At 34.9% G+C, this 16556-nt stretch overlaps 1 protein-coding gene across 2 annotated transcripts in view; it reads left to right on the forward strand.

Moving 5' to 3' along the window:
• The window catches only part of LOC108599620 (ecdysone-induced protein 75B, isoforms C/D), a 74334-nt gene that overhangs the window by 23789 nt on the left and 33989 nt on the right, over positions 1-16556 (forward strand). Inside the window, exons 1-2 of one of the 2 annotated variants that reach the window (XM_017986576.2) lie at positions 4505-5264; positions 12845-12933. In XM_017986576.2, coding sequence (XP_017842065.2) covers positions 4553-5264; positions 12845-12933 — 801 coding nt within the window. In that variant the 5' untranslated portion in view covers positions 4505-4552. Of the gene's footprint in view, positions 1-4504; positions 5265-12844; positions 12934-16556 lie in introns of those variants that run through there. The other variant, XM_033293623.1, reaches the window with a different exon arrangement.

Genomic DNA, 16556 nt, shown 5'->3' on the forward strand with positions numbered 1-16556 from the left:
AGTCTTAAAAAATCAATTATTGTTAAAAATTAAAAATACTTGCAAAATTGTTAGTATATAATAATTAAATCGTCCCTATTATTTTTAATTTTTATCATAAGTATTAATAAAAGGAATTATTTTGCTGAATTATAAATTTGTATTAAATTTAAAGCAATTTTAATTAATTTTTTTGAAGCCTGATTATTTATAAATAATTTTGGCATAATTTTTTTTGGCTATCCTGTGCATAGTCGACATTATTTAATATATTTATAACTTCATGGCCAATCAATTTAAAGATTCACACATTTATCGAATAGTTTATTATACCCTTCGATAGCAAAGGGTATAACAATGAGCTCAGCTCGACAAAATAAAACATTTTTTATGCGTATGCCGCAAAATTGTGTTGGCCTTCAAGTTGACCGAGTTCATGAACACCAACAAGCGAGTCAGACAGACGAGCCGACAGCTGAACGTTGGCCAAGGGGGCAGCCGAAGGGACGACGGCGTACGCACCTTCTCATTGTGCGTTAATTATATACATAAGTATGTGAGAGAGAGAGAGAGAGCGGCAGACCTATAAAACAATATTGTATATAACAAATACAGATAGAGATATGTGTATATATAGATAAAACAAATAATCGTAGAACATATGGATGGGGGCAGCAGCAGCAGCGCTGCTCTGAGTTGATTTCCAAAGCTGAAGCAAGTTCAAAAGTTGCGCAATCCGCAGCAGCAACAACAACAAAAACCAGTTTACTGGTTCTAAACTCAAAATTACTTGCCCAAATTGTTAACAAGTTATCAAGGAAGTTTACGCTGTCTGTCCGCACAACATTTGCTTTTTAATATATAATGTATATATATCATTTTTTGCACATAAACGTTAAAGCGACAAGGAAAAGACTCATCAAGAGTCGTTCAACTTGCTAACAACTAACAAAACTATGCAGAGCGTAGCTAGAAAGAGAAAGAGAAAGAGAGAGAGAAGGTCGCACTGATTAAACTTTGGGTTGACAAGCTGTCGTTTTGAAATGATTAACAAGTTGGGGGTGAAGCTTGATGCCAATGAAATTTATTGTATGCGATAAAAATGATTTAAAAATTATAAATTAATTGCAATTTATTTTATAGCATTTATATCTTTTTAAATAACTTACTGCAATGCATAGCTATTAAATTACAAATAATTGAAAATTAATGCGGCAATATATAAATTTATTCAAATGATACGAAATAATTGAGAAAAATACGAAGTATATTTAAAATAATTCGAGGAATTTTCAAAATAAACTAAAGAATGATATAATTTATTATTATTCAAGTAATTAAAAATTATTGTTCAGTAGAATGGTAAAAAAATTATAAATGAAAAAAGTTACAATAAAATAATTTGCAATACTGTTTTTTATTTAATTTTATTAAAATTTTTTAAACTAAATAAAAAAAATCTAAAAATTATAAATGAAAATAGTTATAATAAAATAATTGTTAATTTAAAAAAATCTAAAAATTATAAATGAAAAAAGTTACAATAAAATTATTTGAAATACTGCTTATTTTATTTATTTTTTTTTTAATTATTTGAAACTAATCGAAAATAGTCTTAAGAATGCTTTACAAATTATAAATTAGCTACCATAAATTCAATAATATTTAATTTTTATTTTAAATAATTGAGCTCTATCCTTTCTACTGCGTGTTAGAGTATCTACCAGTCGTTTAAATTAAATTAATAGCTCTATCTTTTCTACTGCTTGTTAGTGTATCTACTAGTCGTTATTTCTTTGCATCTGCTTCAAGTTTATAGCACTTGATTAACATTGAATCGCCATCTTTTTGCTGCGCGCAATCTTTGTTGCGAATTATCGGTCAACTGTTTTTTTTATAAGTAGTTGAAGGCAATCCAATGCAGAAGGCCTCCAGGTCTTTGGGTCTTTCAGCATACATATGACTAAGACAAAGCCGACTCAACACGACTGACTGACTGATAACCCAACTTAACTTAACTGACGCCAAATGCGAAAAATAAAAACCAGAAGTCCAGCCTTTGCCTTTGCCTTTGCCTTTGTGTGTACGTCAGATCGAAAAGCCAATGACATTTGCCAGGCGGTGCAACGACTGCAGGCAAGTCCATGACGCAGTTCGAAACTTGTGCAGCTTGTGCAGCTTTTTGGATATGATTAAAATAATGAATGCTCTCGGCGGCTATGCATCAATTTTAAATGCAGACTTGTGCATTTCCCAATTTCTTTTCACAGCCAACCAACAGCTCATTGAACTTGACCTCCAAGCTACAGTTGGGAGCTCTCAGAGCTGCGCTGCGCTGCGCTGCTTGTTATGTCTGCTCATTTATTTTTAAACGAAGTAATTGTTGTTGTTTTGCTTTTTTATTGAAATGGCATTAATAAGGAAGTTCAGTGTTTATTTTTGTTTGATCTTGTCTGCCCGTCTGTAGAATGTTCAGCTTACCGATTCCTAAGCCGACACTTTAAACAAATATACTGCACTATATAAATAGTTGGGTATGTGGAGCAAGGCGTTATCACATTACCGCCGACTCAATTCCCATTAATTGCCCAGTGTGGTGTTTAAACAAAACATGTCGTGTTCGAAATGCCATAAAAACAACCCCCACCCCACCCAACTAAAATATGTGCTGGGCGAACGCAAACAAATGCGTTGAAAAACTTAACAAAAAGAAAAGGAAAATCGAAAAGATATTTTCAGCTGCATACAAATAACGCCCACGCAAGCAGCGCACAGTGGAATTTAATTTAAAATTTTAAATTAGAAAAAGGCGTTAGTTGTTTTTAAAAGTTGATTATATATGCAAGGATTTTCACTGATTTTTTTAAGCACTTTCATTAGTAGAAATTTAAAACTTTAAAATTATAACACTTTTTAAAAAGAAATTAACTGTTTTTGCTATAATTATAAGCATATCAAATGCAAAAAAAGTGAATTCTTGTCTATAACTTCATGCTCAAAATAAATTTTAGCTCGTATTGAGGTTCGCTATTAATAAAGCAAAATTTATCTAATGATTTTTACTTACAAAATTCGTATTTAAATAGTTACTTATAAAATTTTGTTTTTAAATAATTAAAGATATGAGTAGAGCATTGAGTATTGTGCATTGTTGTATTAAAAAATTTAATAAACTAGTTTGAGCTGCTAGTGTTATAAGTTGTAACTAATTCTTTATTAAGTAATTGCTAATTTACTTAGTTTATATATATAAAAAAATATATAAAAAATTTAATAAACTAGTTTGAGCTGCATATGTTATAAATTGTAACTAATTCTTTATTAAGTAATTGCTAATTTACTTAGTTTTCGCTGTTAGTTATTAATTTTGTAGCACTAAAAATGCTTATAGCCCCACTGTGGCAAGAACAAACGAGAGAGAGAGAGAGAGCCTGAGGCAAGGCGCTGTAACCTTGTGAGGCTAAGAAATGGGGGCGCAGGATGGAACTGCGACTGATCGATTGCCTGACTACACCACGTGGCATTTTGTTTTTTTTTTTTTATAGCTATAGCTGCTGCGTTTATTTTTGGTTATAGCAGGAAGCGTTTTAGGCATTGACCTAGGCGTTTGCCCAACGCAGCGCTTGGAGTCGCTCACACGATCAGACGTTCAATGTAAATATTTACATGCAAAATGTCAATGGCATAATGTCAATGCACTTGGATCTGCTGCTGCTGCATTGTTGTGATATAATTTGTAATTACATGTTGGCGCTGTAATTAAATAAATTTCATAAAACGGCATTTCACTTGCGTTTTGAACTTGATTAAAGTTTTATTGAACTTGCTGAAGCGCCAAGCGAAGAGCTTGTCCCCCAAATGTGCTGCGCGTGTGTATTAGTGTGTGTGTGCGTGTGTGTTGAAAAGAGAGTGAGTACAATAACCGCTGAATGCTTATTACCTTGGTGTGTGGACTATCTCGTTGAACTGACATGTGTTTTGCTCAATAATCAACGCCTGTTGCCGGGGTGGGTTGCTGCTTTTTTTTTTTTTGTGTGAACAAATTGGCTCTAGAGCGGGTGGGTCTAACACCCTCACAAGCATAAACACAGGCACGCACACACACAGCAACGCGCGCTCTCAGTTGCTTTGAGCCAGCGCGCGCTCTCATTTGCTGCGCTCTCGCAATTGGATCTCGCTCACACACACACACACGCGCACTTAGAGTTGCTGCTTGCGCTCTCTGCGCTTTGCTGCGCTCTCTCGCTCTCAGGGTCGCACCGCTGTACGAAATATCTACAAGATCCAAAGCGACTGTTGATTTTCCTTTCATTCAACGTTGAAACTTTGCTACGCACAGATCGTCGTCGCTCGCTTTAAAATTTAAATAACGCGCTCGTTTCTACGTGTTTGGTAACTTCAACTGTTCAAGTGTTAAAGGATGCGTCGCTGTGTTTTAAATTAAATATTAAATACATATGTTAACCACTGTGCAGTGCAGCAGCAGCAACAACAATGTCTGTTTAGACAGCAGCACAGTTTAAAATAAAATACAAAAATTTTTGTCATAAGCCAAGTGCAGTGTTATAGCAAAATGCTCATGTCCGCGGACAGTTCCGATGCCGCCTGCGCCAAGACCTCGGTCATTTGTTTGGGCGCAGCCACAGCAGCGCCTTCGAGCACCACAAGCAGTGCTCAGCTGCTAGTTTCAGGTCGCTCACATTTGGAAAATGCGCTTAAGCTGCCGCCCAACACAAGCGTCTCCACTTATTATCAACATAGCAAAATCATTCAGCCAAGCAGCGCTGCTTTAATCTTGCAACCAACTATGGAGTATCATCATCATCAACAGTCGCGCCAGGTTGCACCTGTCACAGACATGGATACTGTGCCGTCCACAGGTGCTCCTGTCGCCCCAGTCGCCGCCAAGCTGCCACATAGCAATGTCATCTATGTGAACAACAACAAATCCAATGCAAGCTGCAGCTCCAGCAGCAGCAGCAGCAGCGTTGTGGTTAGCACCAGCGAATCCACATCCACACATAACTTTGAGCACAGCGCTCATGCTCAGCATATGGCTGCCATGTATCATCATCAGCAGCAGCAGCAGCAGCAGCAACATGGCTATGCGCCTGGCCCGCCAGCTCATCATCAGCTTACGCTGCCAGCTCCGGCTCAACATAACGGCGCTATTGTTGTTGTGCCCGCCGATTCGCGTCCACAAACTCCAGACTATATCAAATCCTACCCAGTTATGGATACAACTGTTGCCAGTTCGGTCAAAGGCGAACCCGAGCTCAACATAGGTAAGCTACGCTTCCGTCTTTCGCGCTTCCGTTGCGTTTAGCCTTCGGTCTCTTAATTATGGCATCGAGCCTAACTCGCGCTAAATTCTCGCCAGCCGGCTTATTGGCTAAGGTTATGGCTAAGTTAAGGCTATTGAGTGTATTGACTTTGCTTAATTAGACGCTTCCGAATATCAGTTAGTCGCCAGTCGAGCCAGTCACAAGGTCGTTCCGCATGCGAATCTGTCGCCGGAGCCTCAAGTTCAAGCGAGTTCAATTAACTTATATGACAAAAATATAACTGTAGCAATGTCAGCCATTGACTTCAACTGCCTCCTCTTCTTTTTTTTTTTTTTGTTGTTTAATTTGCGTTGTGACGAAAGGAAGTTAACCGGTTAAAATAAATTCATTTATAAATCATTGATGGACGTCAGTTCAACTGATGAGTCAAGGCAAATGCAATCAATGACGTTGACGTTTTCATATTTATACACACATGAGTGTGTGTGTGTGTGTGTGACTTTTTAGGAAGTCGAAACTTTAATTGAATTTCAGTCTTTAGTAAAAACAAAACGCTGCATTCTGTATTTTGCTTTTAGCAAATCGTTTGACAAGCTCTAAGCATTAATTATTTTATTTTGATTTTTATATTTCCTAAGTTCAAGTTTTCGACTTGACATGTCTAGCTTTAAAACATGTTGCTAAATTAATCAATTTATAATGTTTTAGGTTCTTAGTCATGGTTTTTTCCCTTAAACTCTAGAAATTTCCTAACTAACTTGCTAAATTAATCAATTAATAATATTTTAGTTATAGTTTTTCTTTAACTAAACTCTCTTAACATTGAACCTCCAGAAATTTCCTAACTTCCAGTTCAGTCTACCTTAGTAGACCTTAGTAGCTAAATTAATCAATAATAATATTTTAGTTGCTTCGCTATGGTTTTTCTCCAACTAAATTTCCCTTGTCTTAACATTGAACCTCCAGAAATTTCGTAACTTCCTGTTCAGTGTATCTTAGAGCTTGTTGCTAAATTAATTTAATGTTTTAGTTAGTCAATTAATAAAGTTTAGTTAACTAAACTCTCTTTGCCTTAACATTGAACCTCCAGAAATTTCCTAACTTCCAGTTCAGTCTATCTTAGAGCTTGTTGCTATATCAACTAGTAAGTTAATGCTTAAGCTTTTTATTTTAGAGTCATAAGTCTTAATCTCCATTAATCCATCATTAATTTAATTCATTTCATTAATTTACTTCCTTAGTCTAAACTTAGTCGACTTCATTTTAAATATTTTTAGACCTTGTTCTAATATTCTTAGTCCCTTTTTGCAGCTCGATTCTATATAATAATATTTTAGAGTAGACTTAATTCCATTAATCCATCATTAATTAAATTCATTCCATTCCATTTCGATGCTCTATTCAAATGTTATTTCCTTTCTATGAGCTCAGACAACTTTATTTTATAATATTCTTAGTTTAGGGTTTGCAGCTTGATTCTTTTTAATAATATTTTAGACTCTTTGACATAATTTTCTCTAATTTTTCTCACCCTTTCGAAACACTGTACCTTATATACATCCACCTATTGACCTAATCAAGATTTCCATTCACATTTCCATGCTCAACTTCAAGTTCAGTCGATTTTTAGACCTTTTCATTTCTATTTCAATTCTTTTTAGACCTTGTGTCTATTTAAGTGTCTTAGACTTGACTTTGTAGCTTGTTTCAATATCAATTAATGTGCATTATTTATAATAATAATTTTCTATTATATTTTTTCTTAATTTGCTCATTCAAAAAAGTTTGCAGTTCTGTCTAAAAACGCACTTAGGGCTGCATACATTAATCTAAATTTCTATGCACATAATTTGTGCATATTTTATGCCTTGTCAACTGAAAGTGAAATTTAAGTTTAGCAGCTGAAGCCAAATTATGTTTATACAACGCACACACACCAACACACACACACTTAACTATTATTGTATTTTATTATGTCGTCTAACGAAACGAAAACTTTTATTTATTTATGCGTCCTATTGGCATTGCATTTCTCCAAACATTTGATACGACAGACACACACAGCGTATTGGCCAAGTTCATTGCTACCAATGTGTGTGTCTGTGTGTGTGTGTGTGTGTTGGCTGCTTGGCATTTGTTGTAACTGCATCCGTTTGCCAAGTTTTTAATTTCAAACTGCGAAAACGAAAGTGAAAAGCAAATCAACGAATGCAACTTGCAACTGCAACAACAACAAGCGAATTCACTTTTAGTTTTCACTGCGCATGCGCAGTCAATTTATGGCCAAAAACGCAGCCAACTCTCTCAACCTCCTTTTTAACCTACGCTGCCACTCCCCCCCTGCCCGCCACTGCCATTAATTACTGTCAAATTGTCTTTGACATTTTTTTTATTTTAAGTTGCAGCCACAGCAGCAGCAGCAGCTTGGGTTATTGACTTGTTCGCCTGGCTAAGTCGCTCTGCCTCTCGCTCTTGGCCACTTGTTGAATATCGGTGAAAGTCACTGCTGCAGCCTCGTCGCGCTACAATTGTGCAAAAGAAAAGCTTGCAAACAGTTTTTCGTTTGTTAATTTTTGTGTGTTTGTTTTTTTTTATATTATTTTGTTGTATTTTTTCGTAGGCGGCGTTTGAACTTTTGCTTGGAAAGTTTTTTGCGCCAATGTTTATTTTTATTGGCACAATTATTTGTGCATTTTAGAAATTTATCAAACGCTCACTTAGGCTAGGGCTGCATAGTTTTAAATTGAAAAGTGAAAATCGAACTTTTACTTTTTTTCAATTGAACTTTGAATTTAATGTAAGTCAGTTAAAGCTGCTGATTCATTTGGCCATTGACATGCTCAGCAATTCCCACGCCCGCACATTAACCCAACTCAAGTGCAAGGTCCCAGATCAATGCACTGCCAGCAAAATCGAGTTCATTGCATGCGATTTCGAATTAAAATAAATACAAGGTAAATTGCATAAGCATGAACGAATTCGAATTCGAGTTCGAATACATGCGTAGCTGTTAACACGCCCACTTTACAAGGCGTTGACAGCGAATTTTTGGTGACCTCAGCTGCGTTTTTTGAACTCTCAACACAGCACAAAAATTTAAATAAATTATTGAGTTTATTGCACGTTACGTTTAAATAAAAAAAGAAAAAAAACCTGTGCCAACATTTCCGCATTCAGCACAGAAGCTACAGCTGATGAGTTGCGCTCTCTCGCTCTCTCACGCGCTTGCACGCGCTATTGATTTGGCTGAGAGCGAGACAGCCGCAAAAAAAAAAAATTTCAATGTCAAATTTTAATTTAGTAGAGTCGACTCGAGAACATTAAACCAATAAATAAAAGCCATACACTATCTATTGCCCTGGCTCTCCATACACACATACATGCACATATGCGTGTGTGTGTGCGTGTATTTGTGTTAATTTCATATCAAGCTGCGCGTCAGCCCAAAATTTCAGCTCTTGGCATTAAATTTTGTTTGTATTGCCTAGACACGCACACAAACACACACACACATACACATATATGTGTGCATGTGTGCGTGTGCTTTTGTTTGTTGTTCTTTCTAGCTGATAGCATATACATATGCCCCCCCCACCCCTTTCCCCCTCGAGCTGTTCATACCTTTGCTTGCTATTTGGGCTGTTCGTGTGAAGTGAATGAAACTTTCAAGGTCGTTGCTTGTATGTGTGCGTGTGTGCTGCATATTAGATAATACGCATACGCATAGATTTTTTGTATACACAATATTGCTGCTAAAGTTATTATAGATTTGCATAGATTTGGTTTAACGGTAAATTAGAACTTACAACTTACCCAGCACTTTCAACAATTAATCTGCAATGTACATAAACAAATGTTGCATTAATATAAATTGTTTTAATATTATAAATAATAATAACTTAAAAAAAGGCAAAGCTTAAACAAAAACAAAAATATTAAATAACTAAAAAATATACTTAATAATATATGACATAATATATAAGAAAAATTTATATTTTGTCAAGTTAATTTAACTGTCAAATTTCTTAAAATTTTTAAAGCTAAAAAAATGTATAAAAAAAATGGCTATAATTTTTTATTTGCATCAATGTTGTATAAACTTTTAATTTTTAGATCTATAGTTAACTAAATATAAAAAAATATTTTTTATTTGCATCAATGCTGTATTATCAATAATTTTTAGTTCTAAATATTAAAAAAATATTTTGTAGTATTTTTTAATTGCATCTATGTTGCGTAAACTTTTAATTTTTAGTGCTATAGCAAACTAAATCAATATTTAATAGCATACCAGTTTCTTATAATTATAATTAATAATTATGCAAATTTGCTATGCGCGCATGTTGGTGAATAAAAAAAATATTTCATCATATTAATAAAAAATTATTTTTGGCATAGCTAGAATTTATCTTTCCGGTTTGCTAGAATGACTCAAAGTAATTCTTTTGTTCTTTGGCTTTAATGCTAAAGCTACAGCAGACATGTTGGAGCAGATATATATATTTATTGATCCGCTTATCATTATCGAAGCGTTGATAAAGCGTTCACACAATTACAGAGCAGGAAGTACAAGCTTGTTACGCTTTCAATTACGAGTGTTGCAAACTTTTGTTAAACACTGTTTGCATTGAAGAAGAAGAAGCAGCAGCAGCGTTTAACTTGCTGTGTGCAATTTTTTTTGCTTATCAGAAAATAAATGAGAATTTCGAATTTTGCAAAAACAAATGTGTGTTTGAACTTGAAATATAAATTTAGTTAACGCTTCATAGACTGTGTCGATGTGTGTGTGTGTGTGAGTTTTATTTTTGTTATAAAGAATGCTTTAATGTTTTGTTTGGCTTTTGGCTGTGGCACACATTTGAACAAAAATATAATGTGGGTGCAGATTAGAAATAGCGCCACGTTTTGTACTCTAACTGTCTAGCTAGAGAGAGAGAGAGAGAGAGCGAGAGAGCGCAAAAAGACGAGATGGAAGGCAGCTGGCGTCATTACGAACACACACACACACACACACACACACACATGTTAAACTTGCTTCGTAATAGATTCCAAAAATGATTCTATAAACAAAGCATTCAAAGCGACAAGGTCGATCATCTATCTGCCCCCCCCTCCCAGGCCACCCCTCACACTCACACTCAAGCAATACAAAATAAATCGGCGACACGTGTAATGGGCTAATATTGTTCCAGCTTAGCTGTAATATTATTAAATTTAGCTGCACGATAAAGCGACAGCCACTTGGGACTGTAAACTTATCATTTAAATTGTTTATCAGTCCGCATACATGCGAATGTAATAAAAGTAAAAGCAATATGAAATATTAGTTGCATATAAATATGCAATTTAGCAATAAATAATAATTCGCGTATCATTTGATTGACTTGTGTATCTTAATGTCTGTGCTGACAGTTTAGCAATTTTGTAGCTAAAAAAATTGATAAATATAATAAGAAAAAATGAAATTATAATGAATTTCTTTGATTTTAATTTAACTTAATAGCCAAAAAAATTAAATAAAATTTAATTAGAGTATAATATGAAAATTATAATAAAATGAAATTATTATGAATTGCTTTGATTTTGATTTAACTATTTTTGTATATTAAATTTAACTAAAAATAAAAATGAATACAAATTTGAGCGCTACTTAAATTTAAATTAGGCTGAGTTCAATTCATTTATAATTTTATTAAATTTATTTTTAGCATGAAGTTAATCACACAATTTGTATAGAAAAAATTAAATAATTTCAATTCATTAATAATTTTTATACATTGATTTTATTACACAAATTAAATAAAATTAAATGGCTATGAGTTCAATTCATTAATAATTTTAATACATTTTTTTTATCATAAATAAACACAATTTGTATAAAAAATTAAATAATTTTAAATTAGGCTATGAGTTCAATTCATTAATAATTTTAATACATTTTTTTTAGCATGAAATTAATCACACCACTAATATAGAAAAAATTAAATAATTTTTATAAAGGCTATGAGTTTAATTCAATAATAAAATGAATAAATTTATTTTTATTAAGAAGTTAATCACACAATTTAAATGAACGATAGCAAAATGAGCTACTGTCTTGTATTTTTATATGTAATTAAATAATTTAATTACATTTTGACTACATTTAGTTGTTAGCATAGCATAGAAAATTTTTTTTAATACATTTAATACTGTATTTATTTAATTTAATGCTATAGTTGCGTTTTATATAATTAAGTTTATTAAAAACAATAACTAGCAATTTTAGTTAGTTAGCTGTTTTTTTTATTTTGCCATTTGCTATGCGCTCAACACTGCTGAATGTGCCACAGCATCAAGATCGACAAAGATTGCACACACACACACACAAAGAGAGAAACACACAGACAGTCATTGTTGTGGTTGTTGTTGTTGTTATTGTTGCAAAAAGTGCAACGATCTGCAGCATGCAATGTCAGTGAACTTGGCGAGACGACAACAGACTGCAGCTGTGAAAGAGACAGCGCTAGTTAGACAGAGACAGCAAGCGTATAAAGAAGCGTGTCAAGTCACGCAAACTCTTTTTTCTTAACGTATTAAGTAATTTTAGTTTAGATTTTTATAACTAGCGTCGCTCGCTCAAAAACCAGTTCTAACTGAGAAAAGAAAGAAAGTCTTTCACCTTACAGCTTCTACTAACTTGCCAAGCAGCTTGCTTGCTCGCTCTCTCTCTCTCTCTCGCTCTCTTTTGGTTCTACTTTGTTGCTTGCTTGTTCTGCTTTGCTTACTTTCTTCTTGTTTGGCTGGTGAAAGTTGCGTAATACTTGCGGCTACCTGCACCTCCATTTCTCTCTTGGGGGCCAAGAACGAGCTCAAGTTCAACAAGTTGCCCATTTTGCTTTGCTGCTTTCTACGTCACTTTTTTTTTGCCAATGGCCCACACGATCTTGCGCTCTCTTCGTGTAAAGAAAGTATTTACTTTCTTCTTGCTGCTGCTGCTGCTGCGCGCTTTCTTCTCATATTGAGAGTAAAAGTTCTGTAAGCGCAAAGTTAAGCTAAACTCAAAATGTTTAATCAAATTGAAATAAATTCTTATTTAATTTAAAAATTTCTAGAGAAAATAATTAATATTTACAATATTATTTTTTGCTTTCTTTTTATCAAATTTAATTTATAGTACACATTTATTATTAATTTTTGCTTTCTGCATTTTATTTTAATAATTTGCTGTTACTTTCATTTAAATTTAAGCAACTAAATGTATAAAATCAATTTAAATATAAACAAAATATTTTAAAAAATATTTTAATGCATAAATTTGTTGTTAAATATAATTAAAATATTTTAGCAAATATTTATGCATAAATTTGTTGCTTTCTTCTTGCAGCATTTGAAATCAAAATATAAAATATTTGAATTATAAATTTCTAGTCAATTTAAATATAATCAAAATATTGTAAAAAATATTTGTATGCATAAATTTGTTGTATAATTAAAATATTTTCTATAAATTTGTTGCTTTCTACTTGCAGCATTTGAAATTAAAATATAAAATCTTTGAAATTTATTTATTAATTTTTGCCTCTTCTTATGCTTTGCAGAATTCGATGGCACCACTGTGCTCTGTCGCGTTTGCGGCGACAAGGCCTCCGGTTTTCATTACGGCGTGCATTCCTGCGAGGGCTGCAAGGTAAGTTTCAAAATTGATATTGCATTTTTTTTTTATGCGAAGTGTGCCGCGCACTTGAAAATTAACCACCAAGCAGACAAGTCTGAACTTGCGCTGATTTTGACATTGAACTCGTTTGACCTTTAAGCAAGGGTAGCTCTTAATAATTTGGGGGTTACTAGACGAGACAGACAGACAGGGTTGTCGCTGGCACGCAAACCTGCGCTCGCGCCGCTTCCCCGCTTGCCCACACATTGAGCCTTTGCCATTGTCCTTGCATAAATTGCGTCGCAATCAAATAAATCAAAAGTAAATCCTGAACCCACCACCAAGCTGTAGCCTAAGCGCGCTCTTAGCCCTTTAAGTGTGTGCGTGTGTGTGCATCTGTGTGTGTGTGACATTGAAATTGCGTGCAAGTTCATTCGCCTGCGCTGTAGAGACGACGACGACGACGACGCCTGCCAATGATCGCCTTACCCGCCGCCCCACACTCCACTCCACTCTCTGTCTCACTCGCACGCTCTTCTGCACGCGCCTGCGTCTGCATCTAACCTTGGCAAAGTAGTTTGCCCTATTCCCTTATATTCTTGTTGGCAAACAGCGTCGGGCATAATGTCTCAATGTCTCGTCCTTGAATTAGGTTAACAGCCAGTTCTACAGCATTGTGAGCTCTCTCTCTCTCTCTGTCTGGCGCGCGATCCTTGTATTTAATTTTATTTGTGTAGCGACGTCTGCGCGTCTGAAATTTCAAACTTTCAAAACCGAACTTCTTTTATTTTTATATAAAATTTTGCACACATTTTTTTTTTTTTTGCGCATTCGCTCTTTGGCCAAAAGTTCATTGACTTGCGCGTTTCTTGACCAAAAAGCGTTGGCTTTGGGTTTCTTGGAACGTTTTTTTGCGGTTTGGTAGGTTTTTTGATATTAAGTGGCTTGGCCGTCTCTTTTGTCAATGTGTCAGTCACACACATGCGCTAATTTAAATACATATATTTGTGTGTGTGTGAGTTAGTTAGGTAGCTAGGCCTATTAAGCAGCTACAGCTAAGAGACTCGTACGCGCTTTTTTGAAGTTCAAGGTTAGGCTTGAGGCTTCAGCTACGCTGCTCCTGCAAACCTGTCCCAGTCCTCGCTTGGCTGACAAACTAGGAAGCAAGTTTCGCACTATTCATTGCTCATACGCCGCTTTGACTTTTTGCTGCTTGCTGTTGTCATGCGTCTGTTATTTCCGCCAGCCACAACCTGCGCATTGTCTATTGACCTCTATTCTTTGCTTTGATTTAAAGCCTACCAAGCTACAAAACTGAGTCATTAGGCCTGGTCTGGCTACCAGTCCCAGTTCTAGTTCGTTTAGCAACTTAATTGTCAACGCTCAGTTTTTTCTTATAACTTGGCTTGATTGGTGCGCATTGTTAACTTAAAATTACAGCCAGTTGCTTGCTTAGCTATTTAAAAATATTTTATTTTAATATTTCAAAATGTAGCAGCATATTGCATATATAAATATTTAATAATTAAATTACCGTTAAGGCTATGCATATTTTTATAACGATTTTTGCATAAAGTTTATTTATTAGTGCGTTGAAATCTGCTTGGAATTATGCAAAAAAAATTTAATTTTGCTAGTTTGTATATAAATTGTTGTTTAATATTAATAATTTAATTATTATATACAGTTTGGCTAGAATTTGTTGCTGTAACTAAAATTATAACTGTATCTACTAATGCAGCAATAGTTTATATAGTAAAAAAAAAGTTTATACAAATGTTAACTTATTTTTATGCAGCATACACAACTGACAAGCGCAGCAGTTACTAAATTTTAACGCCCTAAGCATTTTCCTTTTAATTTTTCCTCTACCTGTGCGCGCCTAATGACCCAAATTTCAATTTGATAAGCAAATCGAAGGGACTGGGACTGGGTCTGGCAGTCACTCAGTCACTTGTCGTTTGCGTTTGTCAGCAACAAAATTTATGCATAATAACAACAAATGTTTAAAAGCAGCAAAGCACAGCAAGAATTTGACACACACACACACACACACGCATACATATACATAGTGTTGATTGCTCTGCTTTGCGCTCTCTTTTTAATGCTTTGCGCCTGTTATACAACATGTGATTCTTTAATGTTAAAGCATATTTATTATAAGCGTGTTGTTTTGCTTTCACACACACACAGACACACACACACATGCATATACTATAATAGTATTTGTTGTTGTTGTTACGCTGTTGTCTCTTTTCATTTCGCTGCCTGCTGCTGCCCAGCGGCAATTGTTGTTTTTATGCTTCGTATAGTTTTCGTTTACGTGCGTGTGTGTGTGTGTAAAATGTGAATGAACTCGTTCAATGTCAGCCGCACAGCTCTCTGCTGCTGTCGCTGCTGCTGCTGCACTCTCTTGCGCTCTCTCGCTCTCTTTTACATACGCTGTTAGTTTACGCTCTCTTGCAGTTGATATCAGAGTTTTTAGTTTGCTTTTGCTTTTCATGTTTTTGCTGCTTCTAGACAATCTTAACCTGCATCAATTTCTAGGCAGCAATTATGACATGCAACACGCACCGCTGCACATGCAACTAAAATAAATAAATACAGCGTCAAAAAATTATACAGAAAATGCACTCAAATGTTGTTTGTTCAAAGTAAATAAATAAAATGATTATTGCCCACACATAATCATTTCCTTTTTATGCTCACCATAAATAATTTCCACTCAGCGCTGCAATCAGATTTTACGCTTGCATGCACTTCGTATTGGAAAAAAACGAGAGAGAGCGCAAAGCAGCGCAGCGAGAGCGCAACTGCAGTTGCGTGCGCTTGTATTAGTGTTGTGCTAGGACCACATAGATATGAGCTGCATATGTGTGTGAGGTTAATGCACTGACATGCACTTGAACGACTGACTTCAGTTGCTTTTGTTGTTGGTGTGGGGGGCAGGCAGGCGCTCGCGCTCGCTCTCGCTCTCTCAATTCTTCATTTATATATGTGCTGCTTGCTATTGATATTGCTGCTTGTTCTAGTAAAGTAAAGCCTATCAAATATTTATGCGTAGCTCATTTATCATTGTTACAGTTTTGGCTTAAGTTAGCACACACGTGCTTTTTGCCACCCCACGCTGCGTGCCACAAACAGTTCAATGCACCTTGCCAATTGATGGCAACAACCTCAGCTTATTTAGGTTAGCAGCAAGCTAAGCGTACAAAGTGATAAAGGAAATAAGCGCACTGTAACTAAAAATAAACAAACAATCAACGCAGCAGCATTTTAGCATGACTAACAATAAGATAAAGTCATACAAATAAAGCAGCAGCAATTGCAAAAATTATATATAAAGATTTTTATTTATTTAATAATTTAAAATAATTTAAATTGCATTTTTATTTATTTTTTATGCGTTTATTTACTTTATATGCTTAACATTTGTCTGTTAAGTGTGGAGCAGCGCTGTTAAGTTAGCAACAGCAGCGCTGTTAGCTGCGCCATCTAGCGGCATTTACGCTGTAAGCACACAGCGCATAAGTATGCTGTGAAATTTTAGCAGCGCAGTCAGCTTTTTGTCGCGCAGCTGTATTTGATATGAAAACAATGCACATATTTTTTAAATAAAGCGCAGCTTGCAAAAATTATTAATGTTTAGCTATTAA

Source organism: Drosophila busckii, chromosome 3L, assembly GCF_011750605.1.
Source record: "Drosophila busckii strain San Diego stock center, stock number 13000-0081.31 chromosome 3L, ASM1175060v1, whole genome shotgun sequence".
Classification (NCBI taxonomy): domain Eukaryota; kingdom Metazoa; phylum Arthropoda; class Insecta; order Diptera; family Drosophilidae; genus Drosophila; species Drosophila busckii.